This window comes from Cherax quadricarinatus, chromosome 65, assembly GCF_038502225.1.
Source record: "Cherax quadricarinatus isolate ZL_2023a chromosome 65, ASM3850222v1, whole genome shotgun sequence".
NCBI lineage: Eukaryota > Metazoa > Arthropoda > Malacostraca > Decapoda > Parastacidae > Cherax > Cherax quadricarinatus.
Window position 1 is genome coordinate 12,915,081 of NC_091356.1, and position 16,051 is coordinate 12,931,131.

General features: G+C 40.3%; 2 protein-coding genes across 5 annotated transcripts in view; one reads left to right on the plus strand and one right to left on the minus strand.

The window, feature by feature from the left end:
- The window catches only part of snf (U1 small nuclear ribonucleoprotein A snf), a 30,900-nt gene extending 17,503 nt beyond the window's left edge, over window positions 1-13,397 (minus strand). The window contains exons 1-4 of one of the 3 annotated variants that reach the window (XM_053793792.2): window positions 13,269-13,394; window positions 12,716-12,879; window positions 7,645-7,727; window positions 7,303-7,475 (exon numbers count right to left, since the gene is read on the minus strand). In XM_053793792.2, the coding sequence (XP_053649767.1) occupies window positions 7,303-7,475; window positions 7,645-7,711 (240 nt within the window). In that variant the 5' untranslated portion in view covers window positions 7,712-7,727; window positions 12,716-12,879; window positions 13,269-13,394. Of the gene's footprint in view, window positions 1-7,302; window positions 7,476-7,644; window positions 7,728-12,715; window positions 12,880-13,268 lie in introns of all 3 variants that reach the window. The other 2 variants (XM_053793793.2, XM_053793791.2) reach the window with 2 other exon arrangements.
- A 461-nt stretch (window positions 13,398-13,858) lies between these two features.
- Window positions 13,859-16,051, plus strand: part of Vps26 (vacuolar protein sorting 26) — a 51,426-nt gene continuing 49,233 nt past the window's right edge. For both annotated transcript variants that reach the window (XM_053793790.2, XM_053793789.2), the window contains exon 1: window positions 13,859-13,924. In XM_053793790.2, coding sequence (XP_053649765.1) covers window positions 13,922-13,924 — 3 coding nt within the window. In that variant the 5' untranslated portion in view covers window positions 13,859-13,921. The remainder of the gene's footprint in view (window positions 13,925-16,051) is intronic.

A 16,051-nucleotide genomic window follows, 5' to 3' on the forward strand; every position in this document is an offset into this window, starting at 1 on the left:
GAGGCAGTTAGGGTAAGATATAAACAGCTATTGGAGGATAGATGGGCTAATGAGAGCATAGGCAATGGGGTCGAAGAGGTATGGGGTAGGTTTAAAAATGTAGTGTTAGAGTGTTCAGCAGAAGTTTGTGGTTACAGGAAAGTGGGTGCAGGAGGGAAGAGGAGCGATTGGTGGAATGATGATGTAAAGAGAGTAGTAAGGGAGAAAAAGTTAGCATATGAGAAGTTTTTACAAAGTAGAAGTGATGCAAGGAGGGAAGAGTATATGGAGAAAAAGAGAGAAGTTAAGAGTGGTGAAGCAATGTAAAAAGAGAGCAAATGAGAGAGTGGGTGAGATGTTATCAACAAATTTTGTTGAAAATAAGAAAAAGTTTTGGAGTGAGATTAACAAGTTAAGAAAGCCTAGAGAACAAATGGATTTGTCAGTTAAAAATAGGAGAGGAGAGTTATTAAATGGAGAGTTAGAGGTATTGGGAAGATGGAAGGAATATTTTGAGGAATTGTTAAATGTTGATGAAGATAGGGAAGCTGTGATTTCGTGTATAGGGCAAGGAGGAATAACATCTTGTAGGAGTGAGGAAGAGCCAGTTGTGAGTGTGGGGGAAGTTCGTGAGGCAGTAGGCAAAATGAAAGGGGGTAAGGCAGCCGGGATTGATGGGATAAAGATAGAAATGTTAAAAGCAGGTGGGGATATAGTTTTGGAGTGGTTGGTGCAATTATTTAATAAATGTATGGAAGAGGGTAAGGTACCTAGGGATTGGCAGAGAGCATGCATAGTTCCTTTGTATAAAGGCAAAGGGGATAAAAGAGAGTGCAAAAATTATAGGGGGATAAGTCTGTTGAGTGTACCTGGTAAAGTGTATGGTAGAGTTATAATTGAAAGAATTAAGAGTAAGACGGAGAATAGGATAGCAGATGAACAAGGAGGCTTTAGGAAAGGTAGGGGGTGTGTGGACCAGGTGTTTACAGTGAAACATATAAGTGAACAGTATTTAGATAAGGCTAAAGAGGTCTTTGTGGCATTTATGGATTTGGAAAAGGCATATGACAGGGTGGATAGGGGGGCAATGTGGCAGATGTTGCAAGTGTATGGTGTAGGAGGTAGGTTACTGAAAGCAGTGAAGAGTTTTTACGAGGATAGTGAGGCTCAAGTTAGAGTATGTAGGAAAGAAGGAAATTTTTTCCCAGTAAAGGTAGGCCTTAGACAAGGATGTGTGATGTCACCGTGGTTGTTTAATATATTTATAGATGGGGTTGTAAGAGAAGTAAATGCGAGGGTCTTGGCAAGAGGCGTGGAGTTAAAAGACAAAGAATCACACACAAAGTGGGAGTTGTCACAGCTGCTCTTTGCTGATGACACTGTGCTCTTGGGAGATTCTGAAGAGAAGTTGCAGAGATTGGTGGATGAATTTGGTAGGGTGTGCAAAAGAAGAAAATTAAAGGTGAATACAGGAAAGAGTAAGGTTATGAGGATAACAAAAAGATTAGGTGATGAAAGATTGAATATCAGATTGGAGGGAGAGAGTATGGAGGAGGTGAATGTATTCAGATATTTGGGAGTGGACGTGTCAGCGGATGGGTCTATGAAAGATGAGGTGAATCATAGAATTGATGAGGGAAAAAGAGTGAGTGGTGCACTTAGGAGTCTGTGGAGACAAAGAACTTTGTCCTTGGAGGCAAAGAGGGGAATGTATGAGAGTATAGTTTTACCAACGCTCTTATATGGGTGTGAAGCGTGGGTGATGAATGTTGCAGCGAGGAGAAGGCTGGAGGCAGTGGAGATGTCATGTCTGAGGGCAATGTGTGGTGTGAATATAATGCAGAGAATTCGTAGTTTGGAAGTTAGGAGGAGGTGCGGGATTACCAAAACTGTTGTCCAGAGGGCTGAGGAAGGGTTGTTGAGGTGGTTCGGACATGTAGAGAGAATGGAGCGAAACAGAATGACTTCAAGAGTGTATCAGTCTGTAGTGGAAGGAAGGCGGGGTAGGGGTCGGCCTAGGAAGGGTTGGAGGGAGGGGGTAAAGGAGGTTTTGTGTGCGAGGGGCTTGGACTTCCAGCAGGCATGCGTGAGCGTGTTTGATAGGAGTGAATGGAGACAAATGGTTTTTAATACTTGACGTGCTGTTGGAGTGTGAGCAAAGTAACATTTATGAAGGGATTCAGGGAAACCGGCAGGCCGGACTTGAGTCCTGGAGATGGGAAGTACAGTGCCTGCACTCTGAAGGAGGGGTGTTAATGTTGCAGTTTAAAAACTGTAGTGTAAAGCACCCTTCTGGCAAGACAGTGATGGAGTGAATGATGGTGAAAGTTTTTCTTTTTCGGGCCACCCTGCCTTGGTGGGAATCGGCCGGTGTGATAATAAAAAAAAAAATAATGTATATATATATATATTATATATATATATATATTATATATATATATATATTATTTTCATATAGTCGGACTTGAGTCCTGGAAATGGGAAGTACAATGCCTGCACTTTAAAGGAGGGTTTTGGGATATTGGCAGTTTGGAGGGATATGTTGTGTATCTTTATATGTGTATGCTTCTAAACTGTTGTATTCTGAGCACCTCTGCAAAAACAGTGATAATGTGCGAGTGTGGTGAAAGTGTTGAATGATGATGAAAGTATTTTCTTTTTGGGGATTTTCTTTCTTTTTTTTGGGTCACCCTGCCTCGGTGGGAGACGGCCGACTTGTTGAAAAAAAAAAAAATATATATATATTATATATATATATATTATATATATATATTATATATATATATATTATATATATATATTATATATATATATTATATATATATATATATATATATATATATATATATATATATATATATATATATATATATATATATTATATATGTATAGCTTACTGAGTATACCAGGAAAAGTGTACGGTAGGATTATAATTGAAAGAATTAGAGGTAAGACAGAATGTAAAATTGTGGATGAGCAAGGAGGCTTCAGAGTGGGTAGGGGATGTGTAGATCAAGTGTTTACATTGAAGCATATATGTGAACAGTATTTAGATAAAGGTAGGGAAGTTTTTATTGCATTTATGGATTTAGAAAAGGCATATGATAGAGTGGATAGAAGAGCAATGTGGCAGATGTTGCAAGTTTATGGAATAGGTGGTAAGTTATTAAATGCTGTAAAGAGCTTTTATGAGGATAGTGAGGTTCAGGTTAGGGTGTGTAGAAGAGAGGGAGAATACTTCCCGGTAAAAGTAGGTCTTAGACAGGGATGTGTAATGTCACCATGGTTGTTTAATATATTTATAGATGGGGTTGTAAAAGAAGTAAATGCTAGGGTGTTTGGGAGAGGGGTGGGATTAAATTATGGGGAATCAAATTCAAAATGGGAATTGACACAGTTACTATTTGCAGATGATACTGTGCTTATGGGAGATTCTAAAGAAAAATTGCAAAGGTTAGTGGATGAGTTTGAGAATGTGTGTAAAGGTAGAAAGTTGAAAGTGAACATAGAAAAGAGTAAGGTGATGAGGGTATCAAATGATTTAGATAAAGAAAAATTGGATATCAAATTGGGGAGGAGGAGTATGGAAGAAGTGAATGTTTTCAGATACTTGGGAGTTGACGTGTCGGCGGATGGATTTATGAAGGATGAGGTTAATCATAGAATTGATGAGGGAAAAAAGGCGAGTGGTGCGTTGAGATATACGTGGAGTCAAAAAACGTTATCTATGGAGGCAAAGAAGGGAATGTATGAAAGTATAGTAGTACCAACACTCTTATATGGGTGTGAAGCTTGGGTGGTAAATGCAGCAGCGAGGAGACGGTTGGAGGCAGTGGAGATGTCCTGTTTAAGGGCAATGTGTGGTGTAAATATTATGCAGAAAATTCGGAGTGTGGAAATTAGGAGAAGGTGTGGAGTTAATAAAAGTATTAGTCAGAGGGCAGAAGAGGGGTTGTTGAGGTGGTTTGGTCATTTAGAGAGAATGGATCAAAGTAGAATGACATGGAAAGCATATAAATCTATAGGGGAAGGAAGGCGGGGTAGGGGTCATCTTCGAAAGGGTTGGAGAGAGGGGGTAAAGGAGGTTTTGTGGGTAAGGGGCTTGAACTTCCAGCAAGCGTGCGTGAGCGTGTTAGATAGGAGTGAATGGAGACGAATGGTACTTGGGACCTGACGATCTGTTGGAGTGTGAGCAGGGTAATATTTAGTGAAGGGATTCAGGGAAACCGGTTATTTTCATATAGTCGGACTTGAGTCCTGGAAATGGGAAGTACAATGCCTGCACTTTAAAGGAGGGGTTTGGGATATTGGCAGTTTGGAGGGATATGTTGTGTATCTTTATATGTGTATGCTTCTAGAGTGTTGTATTCTGAGCACCTCTGCAAAAACAGTGATAATGTGCGAGTGTGGTGAAAGTGTTGAATGATGATGAAAGTATTTTCTTTTTGGGGATTTTCTTTCTTTTTTGGGTCACCCTGCCTCGGTGGGAGACGGCCGACTTGTTGGAAAAAAAAAAAAATATATATATATATATTTTAAAGGTAGTAGGTTGGTAGACAGCAACTGCCCAGGGAGGTACTACCGTCCTGCCAAGTGAGTGTAAAACGAAAGCCTGTAATTGTTTTACATGATGGTAGGATTGCTGGTATCCATTTTTCTGTCTCACAAACATGCAAGGTTTCAGGTATGTCTTGCTACTTCTACTTACACTTACGTCACACTACACATACATGTACAAGCATATACAGTGGACCCCCGCATAGCGACTTTAATCCGTGCAAGAGGGCTCATTGTTATGCGAAATGATCAGTATGCGAATGAATTTTCCCCATAAGAAATAATGGAAATCAAATTAATCCGTGCAAGACACCCAAAAGTATGAAAAAAATTTTTTTACCACATGAAATATACATTTTCCTACACACAAAGAGAAGGATACATGCACAATAGTAGAGTAGTACATGCACAATATATATTGTGCATGTACTACTCTACTAAATGAAGAATAAATGACACTTACCTTTATTGAAGATGCAGCAATGACTGATGAGACACTATGTCCTGGGAGTGCCTTTTCCTCCTGAGTACTGTAGGTCCTGTTTGGCATTTTCTTCCAGAACAGGCCTTATCACACTGTGTATGCCACTACAATTCTTAAATCTCTCAAACCAACCTTTGCTGGCTTTAAATTCACCAATATGAGCACTAGTTCCAGGCATTTTTCCCTGTTCACCTGGGTGTTAGTCGACTGGTGTGGGTTGCATCCTGGGAGACAAGATTAAGGACCCCAATGGAAATAAGTTAGACAGTCTTCGATGACACTGACTTTTTTGGGTTATCCTGGGTGGCAAATCCTCTGGGGTTAATTTTTTCTTGGTATTCTCAATAAGCCACACCAACAACGGTGCTACAGCAGCAGCAGCAGCAGCTGACAGTGCTACAGCAGCAGCAGACGGTACTACAGCAGCAGCAGCAGCAGCTGACGGTGGTACAACAGCAGCAGCAGCAGACGATGCTACAGCAGCAGCAGACGATGCTACAGCAGCAGCAGACGATGCTACAGCAGGAGCAGACGATGCTACAGCAGCAGCAGACGGTACTATAGCAGCAGCAGCAGCTGACGGTGGTACAACAGCAGCAGCAGCTGACGGTGCTACAGCAGCAGCAGCAGCTGACAGTGCAGCAGCAGCTAACGGTGGTACAGCAGCAGCAGCAGCTGTACCACCAATAGTAGCGATGGTTGATTTGGGTTTCTTGTACAACCTGGCCAGGTCGGCGACACGCACTCCACTTTCATACTTATCAATGATCTCTTTCTTCATCTCTATAGTAATTCTCACCCTTATTGCTGTAGGGTTGGCACTAGAAGCTTTCTTGGGGCCCATGGTCACTTATTTTGCAGATAAAATCACCAAAAACACTGTAATAATACGAAATGTTCCGATTGTATGCTTGGATGTTACCGCGGAGGCTGGCTGGTAAACAATGCCACCGGCGGCACATGTGATGCTGGCTAAGGGCGCACATTGGATGCGTCTCGGACGAAGAGCGGCGAGCGGGTTTTTGAGCGGTATGCGATGCAAAATTTTTGCGATAAAAGCGAGCGGTATGCGGATTGTATGTTATGTGATGCCGACGGTATGCGGGGGTCCACTGTATATACATACATACATACCCCTCTGGGTTTTCTTCTATTTTCTTTCTAGTTCTTGTTCTTGTTTATTTCCTCTTATCTCCATGGGGAAGTGGAACAGAATTCTTCCTCCGTAAGCCATGCGTGTCGTAAGAGGCGACTAAAATGCCGAGAGCAAGGGGCTAGTAGCCCCTTCTTCTGTGTATATTACTAAATGTAAAAAGAGAAACTTTCGTTTTTCCTTTTGGGCCACCCCGCCTCGGTGGGATACGGCCGGTGTGTTGAAAGAAAGATTTTTTTTTTTTCAACAAGTCGGCCGTCTCCCACCGAGGCAGGGTGACCCAAAAAAGAAAGAAAATCCCCAAAAAGAAAATACTTTCATCATCATTCAACACTTTCACCACACTCGCACATTATCACTGTTTTTGCAGAGGTGCTCAAAATACAACAGTCTAGAAGCATACACATATAAAGATACACAACATATCCCTCCAAACTGCCAATATCCCAAACCCCTCCTTTAAAGTGCAGGCACTGTACTTCCCATTTCCAGGACTCAAGTCTGACTATATGAAAATAACCGGTTTCCCTGAATCCCTTCACTAAATATTACCCTGCTCACACTCCAACAGATCGTCAGGTCCCAAGTACCATTCGTCTCCATTCACTCCTATCTAACACGCTCACGCACGCTTGCTGGAAGTCCAAGCCCCTTACCCACAAAACCTCCTTTACCCCCTCTCTCCAACCCTTTCGAGGACGACCCCTACCCCGCCTTCCTTCCCCTATAGATTTATATGCTTTCCATGTCATTCTACTTTGATCCATTCTCTCTAAATGACCAAACCACCTCAACAACCCCTCTTCTGCCCTCTGACTAATACTTTTATTAACTCCACACCTTCTCCTAATTTCCACACTCCGAATTATTTTATGAATAAATAAATACTGTCACTGAATAAGTAAAAAAGAAATAATTACTATATATGCCAGTATGGGTAATTATCATTACGTTTCACCTCCAAAGTAATTGCTTTTGCAACATTGTAAAGTTGAAATATCATACGTCAAACCATCCTAAGTTGAGGAGCATCTGTACATGGAAAGGAGAAGGCCCTGACAGGAAAGTTTGGAAATGAACAGGATATAATCTTATTTGTATAGAAGAAGCTGCCTGGAAAAAACCTCACCATTGGCTTATCATAGAATGGGAAACCTTGCATGGCTCTCATGGCATTTGTGGCACTCTGAATTTCCTTGAAGATGACGAAGGCCTGGCCTCGCATTTTCAGAGTTTTCAATGCGACGATATCAAGAATTTGACCAAATTGAGAGAATATTGCATAGAGAGATCTCTTTAATTCTGGAAAAAAAGAAACAGATCAGTCTGAGAATTTCAAATAATGACAAAGATAGTTCCTAAAATGTGACAAAGGATTACAAATTCTCACAGAAATATAAGACTAAATGAATTTCTTTACAAAGTTATATACAAGATACAAAAGTTTAAAATAATAAAACAGGAGGTTTACCTTCTTTTTTAACTTTTTCATTGAGGTTGTTTACATATATTGTATGATTTGGTCGAATGTCCAACATTGTGATGTTCTGTCACCTGAGAATAAAAAATTATATAGCAAGTAAAGTTTGTGACAATCGTATGCTTAACATAGAGATACATATTGTTTTGGTAAAAAGTGATATTATTTTTTATTAACACACTGGCCGATTCCCACCAAGGCAGGGTGGCCTGAAAAAGAAAAACTTTCACCATCATTCACTCCATCACTGTCTTGCCAGAAGGGTGCTTTACACTACAGTTTTCAAACTGCAACATTAACACCCCTCCTTCAGAGTGCAGGCACTGTACTTCCCATCTCCAGGACTCAAGTCCAGCCTGCCGGTTTCCCTGAAACCCTTTATAATTGTTACTTAACTCTCACTCCAACAGCATGTCAAGTATTAAAAACCATTTGTCTCCATTCATTCCTATCAAACACGCTCACGCATGCCCACTGGAAGTCCAGGCCCCTCGCACACAAAACCTCCTTTATCCCCTCCCTCCAACCTTTCCTAGGCTGGCCCCTACCCTGCCTTCCTTCCACTACAGACTGATACACTCTTGAAGTCATTCTGTTTCAATCCATTCTCTCTATATGTCCAAACCACCTCAACAACCCTTCCTCAGCCCTCTGGACAACAGTTTTGGTAATCCCGCACCTCCTCCTAACTTCCAAACTACGAATTCTCTGCATTATATTCACACCACACATTGCCCTCAGACATGACATTTCCACTGCCTCCAGCCTTCTCCTCGCTGCAACATTCATCACCCATGCTTCACACCCATATAAGAGCGTTGGTAAAACTATACTCTCATACATTCCCCTCTTTGCCTCCAAGGACAAAGTTCTTTGTCTCCACAGACTCCTAAGTGCACCGCTCACCCTTTTCCCCTCATCAATTCTATGATTCACCTCATCTTTCATAGACCCATCCGCTGACACGTCCACTCCCAAATATCTGAATACATTCACCTCCTCCATACTCTCTCCCTCCAATCTGATATCCAATCTTTCATCACCTAATCTTTTTGTTATCCTCATAACCTTACTCTTTCCTGTATTCACTTTTAATTTTCTTCTTTTGCATACCCTACCAAATTCATCCACCAACCTCTGCAACTTCATTCTGAATCTCCCAAGAGCACAGTGTCATCAGCAAAGAGCAACTGTGACAACTCCCACTTTATGTGTGATTCTTTATCTTTTAACTCCGCACCTCTTGCCAAGACCCTCACATTTACTTCTCTTACAACCCCATCTATAAATATATTAAACAACCACGGTGACATCACACATTCTTGTCTAAGGCCTACTTTTACTGGGAAATAATCTCCCTCTTTCCTACATACTCTAACTTGAGCCTCACTATCTTCGTAAAAACTCTTCACTGCTTTCAGCAACCTACCTCCTACACCATACACTTGCAACATCTGCCACATTGCCCCCCTATCCACCCTGTCATACGACTTTTCCAAATCCATAAATGCCACAAAAACCTCTTTGGCCTTACCTAAATACTGTTCACTTATATGTTTCACTGTAAACACCTGGTCCACACACCCCCTACCTTTCCTAAAGCCTCCTTGTTCATCTGCTATCCTATTCTCCGTCTTTCTCTTAATTCTTTCAATAATAACTACCATACAATTTACCAGGTATACTCAACAGACTTATCCCCTTTAATTTTTGCACTCTCTTTTGTCCCCTTTGCCTTTATACAAAGGAACTATGCATGCTCTCTGCCAATCCCTAGGTACCTTACCCTCTTCCATACATTTATTAAATAATTGCACCAACCACTCCAAAACTATATCCCCACCTGCTTTTAACATTTCTATCTTTATCCCATCAATCCCGGCTGCCTTACCCCCTTTCATTTTACCTACTGCCTCACGAACTTCCCCCACACTCACAACTGGCTCTTCCTCACTCCTACAAGATGTTATTCCTCCTTACCTTATACACGAAATCACAGCTTCCCTATCTTCATCAACATTTAACAATTCCTCAAAATATTCCCTCCATCTTCCCAATACCTCTAACTCTCCATTTAATAACTCTCCTCTCCTATTTTTAACTGACAAATCCATTTGTTCTCTAGGCTTCCTTAACTTGTTAATCTCACTCCAAAACTTTTTCTTATTTTCAACAAAATTTGTTGATAACATCTCACCCACTCTCTCATTTGCTCTCTTTTTACATTGCTTCACCACTCTCTTAACCTCTCTCTTTTTCTCCATATACTCTTCCCTCCTTGCATCATTTCTACTTTGTAAAACAACATTCCACCAATCGCTCCTCTTCCCTCCCGCACCCACTTTCCTGTAACTACAAACTTCTGCTGAACACTAACACTACATTTTTAAACCTGCCCCATACCTCTTCAACCTCACTGCCTATGCTCTCATTAGCCCATCTATCCTCCAATAGCTGTTTATATGTTAAATTAGACACATGTGCAACTCTTGGGTATCTTTATTGAGGAAACGTTTCGCCACACAGTGGCTTCATCAGTTCATACAAAGGATAAACTTGAAGAACAGGAGGAGAATGAGGTAATCAGTCCCTCAACCTCGAGTCGATGTGTTCAGTCCATCAATCTTGAATAGAAAACGTCTAATTTAACAACGTGTCTAATTTGTGTCTAATTTAACAACGTGTCGGTTCTTTGAACCATTCATCTACAAAGCTGTTTATATCTTACCCTAACTGCCTCCTCTTTTAGTTTATAAATCTTCACCTCTCTCTTCCCTGATGCTTCTATTCTCCTTGTATCCCATCTACCTTTTACTCTCAGTGTAGCTACAACTAAAAAGTGATCTGATATATCTGTGGCCCCTCTATAAACATGTACAACCTGAAGTCTACTCAACAGTCTTTTATCTACCAATACATAATCCAACAAACTACTGCCATTTCGCCCTACATCATATCTTGTATACTTATTTATCCTCTTTTTCTTAAAATATGTATTACCTATAACTAAACCCCTTTCTATACAAAGTTCAATCAAAGGGCTCCCATTATCATTTACACCTGGCACCCCAGACTTACCTACCACACCCTCTCTAAAAGTTTCTCCTACTTTAGCATTCAGGTCCCCTACCACAATTACTCTCTCACTTGGTTCAAAGGTTCCTATACGTTCACTTAACATCTCCCAAAATCTCTCTCTCTCCTCTACATTCCTCTCTTCTCCAGGTGCATACACTCTTATTATGACCCACTTTTCGCATCCAACCTTTACTTTAATCCACATAATCCTTGAATTTACACATTCATATTCTCTTTTCTCCTTCCATAACTGGAAGAGAATATATGATATATAGAGAGAAATAATATAAGATATAATATGCCACTATTGTTTACCTTTAACAACTCTGGGTGTATTTATTCCAACAATTGTTGAAACATATAATATGTAGTTTGTAAAACCATAGGTAGTGAATCAGAAGAGAGTTTATATAAAATTATGTTGATTTTGATTATTAATCCTTTAAAAATTTGATGTAAGACATGGCTAACAGCTGAGAAGCTTGTTGACTTTAATTAACACAGTCATCCTTGCAAATTTGGAGGGATGACTGTTATTATGGCTGATATGTTGGTAAATAACAATTTTCACAAAAAGAGAAGTGTGTTTCCTGCAGAACCACATAAATTTTGGGCAATTTCAATCAAGAAATAGTGCTTAACAAGGCCTGGGGAATATTTTCAACACTGACCAAGTATTTTTACACAGCAGTAAAGAACGGCAATAAAACACCTAATCTTACTTTCTGTATGACCTGACTGGCATCAAATATATAAATAATAATATTCATAAAAATCTGATAGCATTATGACCCCCCCCTTAAAAGCACAAATACATCAGGTGGATGAAAATGGTCTTAAAAATTGACAAGCTGAAGAGTGAGACACTTGTGCAACATTTGGTGATCTTTACTGAGAAAATATTTCGCCAGCCAGTGAAGTAATCAGGGACTGATTACCTCATACTCTTCATCTTCCTCTGTTATTCTGTGTACTGGACTGAAGAAGCCACTGGCTGGCAAAACATTTCCTCAATAAAGATTCCCAAATGTTGCACAAGCATGTCATTGTTCAACTTCGGGTGGAAATATTTTTATTACAATCATGGGGAAGCACTAAACCTGTAAGGGGGATCATACAGCAGCTAGAGGTAACAGAAGGCATTCTGGCTCAATACAAGAAATTGGAGCACAGATCCAAATCCTTGGATCAAAAATTAAGGTGGAAATAGGAAGCCAGGACCTATACAATGCCCTTCACAGTGCCTTTATGCTGGTGAAGGGATCTTGATCCAAAGAATTAGGGCTACCCTCCCTCTCCCTCAATCAAACCCAATTACTTTCCATTCCTCAGGTAGAGTGAAAAAAAAAAAAAAAAAAAAAAAAAAAATACACAAATGCAGTATGTAGATAAACGATTCAGAGAACTAACAAGTTGATAAATCAGATACATGTGCAACACTTGGGTATCTTTACTGTGGAAACGTTTCACCACACAGTGACTTCATCAGTCCTATACAAGAAGAATGGTGACTATCAGAAGGAGTTTGAGGTACTGTATTTCATGGCTTAAAAGACGTTTTAATTTCAATGGTTCAGCAGTGAACATAACTGGGAGAGCTACAACCCATTTCACACCCCAAACTTATAGCTCCTGTCACTGACCTTCAGTTTATAGGACGCAGGATGGTTTTTGGAGACATTTTATGGGAAAAATGCATCTAATAAGCTGCAAAATACAGTAATCAGTCCCTCAGCCTGGAGTAAATGTCATCAGTCCATCAATCATTCTTTTCAAGATCGATGATTATGACTCCAGGTTGAGGGACTGATTACCTCCATCTCTTGATTGTTACCATTCTTCTTTATATAGGACTGATGAAGCCACTGTGTGGGCGAAACGTTGTCAATAAATGATCGCATTATATTGCTTTTGTGTATTTTTCCATCATGTCAATATTTTATACCATTTATCTCCCCAGATAATGAACCTGAGTTTAACAAACCTGCAGGAAATATTTTCCACTTTTCTTCCACAGAGGGGAAGCACTAAACCTGTAGGGCTACTACAACACCTGGGGAATGGGAAGCAATGGAATTAGATCCAAGAAAGGGGAGCAAAGTTCAATTCCTTGGATCAAGAGCCTCTCACCAGCATCAAGGACCTCCCCTATGGGGAAAAAATAATACACATCAATGCATACACATCAATTATATATACACACACTACCACAGAGGTGTATATGGGAGCACGATTTATCTCAGTAATACGTAGGGAAGCGCTAAATTCGTAGGAGTAACACTACACCTTGGGGATGGCAAGGGCAGAAGCTCAGTCCAAGGAAGGGGAGGTTAACTCCAGTTCCTAGGATCAAAAGCCCTTCCGTGGCATCAAGGCACCTCCCCGAAGGAAACAAGGACACAAATATCACTAAAATTGCACAAGAAAACAAGAAATAAACTACCGGGCCAAGGAAGCAAGCGTCAGCTGCCTCCTGTACTCTTTTAAGACAAAAATTCCTTATCTACGCTAAAATATTCCTTAATTTTCAATCTCACCCCAAGATGAAGAGTTATTTAAGGCAGTGATGTACTAATACGGTGGAGGTGGACACTATTAACGAGTCAATTAAGGTAATTTGGTCGGGGGAAGCTAACAACTCAGCGTTCGTAAGTAGCGTGGAAGTTACTGGTAGACGTTTGGCTGTAAACAATTATGCATTAATGTGGAAATACAAGTATCTTTGATAGTAAATTACATAGAAAAAATTCAAATCCTCAATTATAAATTACCTTATTTACTTGTTAAATTGGAATTCAATGGATAATTAAATTTTTGGCTAATCTTGAATGGTGATGTTTACAGCAGTTATACTTGTTTACCTTTTATTTTAATAACTAAAAGAACACTTATTACTAAATATTTCCCTTTATTGGCAGCCTCACATTACTAATAATAATAACTTTGCCTGCATACATTATTTTTAAGGGTACAACTGAAGGGCAGCAGCTGGTGGGTTGTAATGGTGTTGGAAGCGGCAGAAAGAATAAAGAGTATTGGATGTCATAAAAGAGGATCATAAGTGAGTAAAGGCAGATTATGAAGGATCAAGTCGCCAGGGAGGCGGGACGGACGTCAACAGGTTACTTCATCTATACTTTCATATGATTGTTGAGGGGAGCTGCCAGTCGGTACAAACATACCTGGAGAAATGGTGAGAAAATGGCATTTGTGGGCGTAATTATGGAGGGGGAATGATTGTGGGGGTTGTAGCGGGGTGCGGCGCCCCCCTGGTGCCTGGTTGTTGGCTGGGGAGGTAGTTAAGTGAGGGTAGTAGTTTCTTGGCCGACTGTGACTACTTTGGGGTCTGTCCACCCCCTTTTTCACATAGTCGGTGTCTGTCATGTATTAGAATTGTATTAATTAATACACTTGGCACATAATATTGGAGGGAAGGTGAGGTTAGATTAGTACTTGACTCCTCTGCTGGCGTTAAGTGAGGATGGTAGAAGATATTTATTACAACTCACTACTAGTACCTCATCACTCTTACTCATACTCTTATTACTACTACTATTACCACTGCTACTATTCTATGCCTTCCACTAACACTACTACCGTTACTGACTCTACTTCCACTACTACTAATATTACTATCTCTGCTTCCACTACTACTAATATTACTATCTCTGCTTCCACTACTAATATTACTATCTCTACTTTGACTACTACTAAAACTACTATCTCTACTTCAACTACTACTAAAACTACTATCTCTACTTCAACTACTACTAAAATTACTATCTCTACTTCTACTACTACTAAAATTACTATATCTACTTCCACTACTACTAGAATTACTATCTCTATACTTCCACTACTACTAAAATTACTATCTCTACTTCCACTACTACTAAAATTACTATCTCTACTTCCACTGCTACTAAAACTACTGTCTCTACTTCACTACTACTATTACTACTACCAGTCTCCTCTTCTCCCGCTCCCTCGTATACAGTCTGGTCTTCACTTCTCACCTCAGTGTTACTTGACAGTGGTTCAAGACAGGCTGAAATGGTATCAGAATTTTCATCTCCTGGGTGCAGGTTATTTATTTTGTCATTTTTTTTTTTGAGTTATTGTAGGTAAATTAGGCATGTTACTATACAAGACAGTTGTGATCATCAAAACTATGTGTAATTGTATCTAAATAAACTTGCTTAGGGTTACTTATTCCAAGATAATCCAAAAAGAGGCCACGTAAATGGTTTATTGTACATGTAGTAAATAAAGATATTATTATTATTATTATTATTATTATTATTATTTTATTATTATTTTTTTTATTAACACACTGGCCTATTCCCACCAAGGAAGGGTGGCCCAAAAAAGAAAATTTTTTACCATCATTCGCTCCATCACTGTCTTGCCAGAAGGGTGCTTTACACTACAGTTTTTAAACTGCAACATTAACACCCCTCCTTCAGAGTGCAGGCACTGTACTTCCCATCTCCAGGACTCAAGTCCGGCCTGCCGGTTTCCTTGAACCCCTTCATAAATGTTACTTTGCTCACACTCCAACAGCACGTCAAGTATTAAAAACCATTTGTCTCCATTCACTCCTATCAAACACGCTCAGGCATGCCCGCTGGAAGTCCATGCCCCCTCGCACACAAAACCTCCTTTACCCCGTCCCTCCAACCTTTCGTAGGCCGACCCCTACCCCGCCTTCCTTCCGCTACAGACTGATACACTCTTGAAGTCATTCTGTTTTGCTCCATTCTCTCTACATGTCCGAACCACCTCAACAACCCTTCCTCAGCTCTCGGGACAACAGTTTTGGCAATCCTGCACCTCCTCCTAACTTCCAAACTACGATTTCTCTGCATTATATTCACACCACACATTGCCCTCAGACATGACATCTCCACTGTTTCCAGCCTTCTCCTTGCTGCAACATTCATCACCCATGCTTCACACCCATATAAGAGCGTTGGTAAAACTACTCTCTCATACATTCCCCTCTTTGCCTCCAAGGACAAAGTTCTTTGTCTCCACAGACTCCTAAGTGCACCACTCACCCTTTTCCCCTCATCAATTCTATGATTCACCTCATCTTTCATAGATCCATCCGCTGACACGTCCACTCCCAAATATCTGAATACATTCACCTCCTCCATACTCTCTCCCTCCAATCTGATATCCAATCTTTCATCACCTAATCTTTTTGTTATCCTCATAACCTTACTCTTTCCTGTATTCACTTTTAATTTTCTTCTTTTACATACCCTACCAAATTCATCCACCAACCTCTGCAACTTCCCTTCAGAATCTCCCAAGA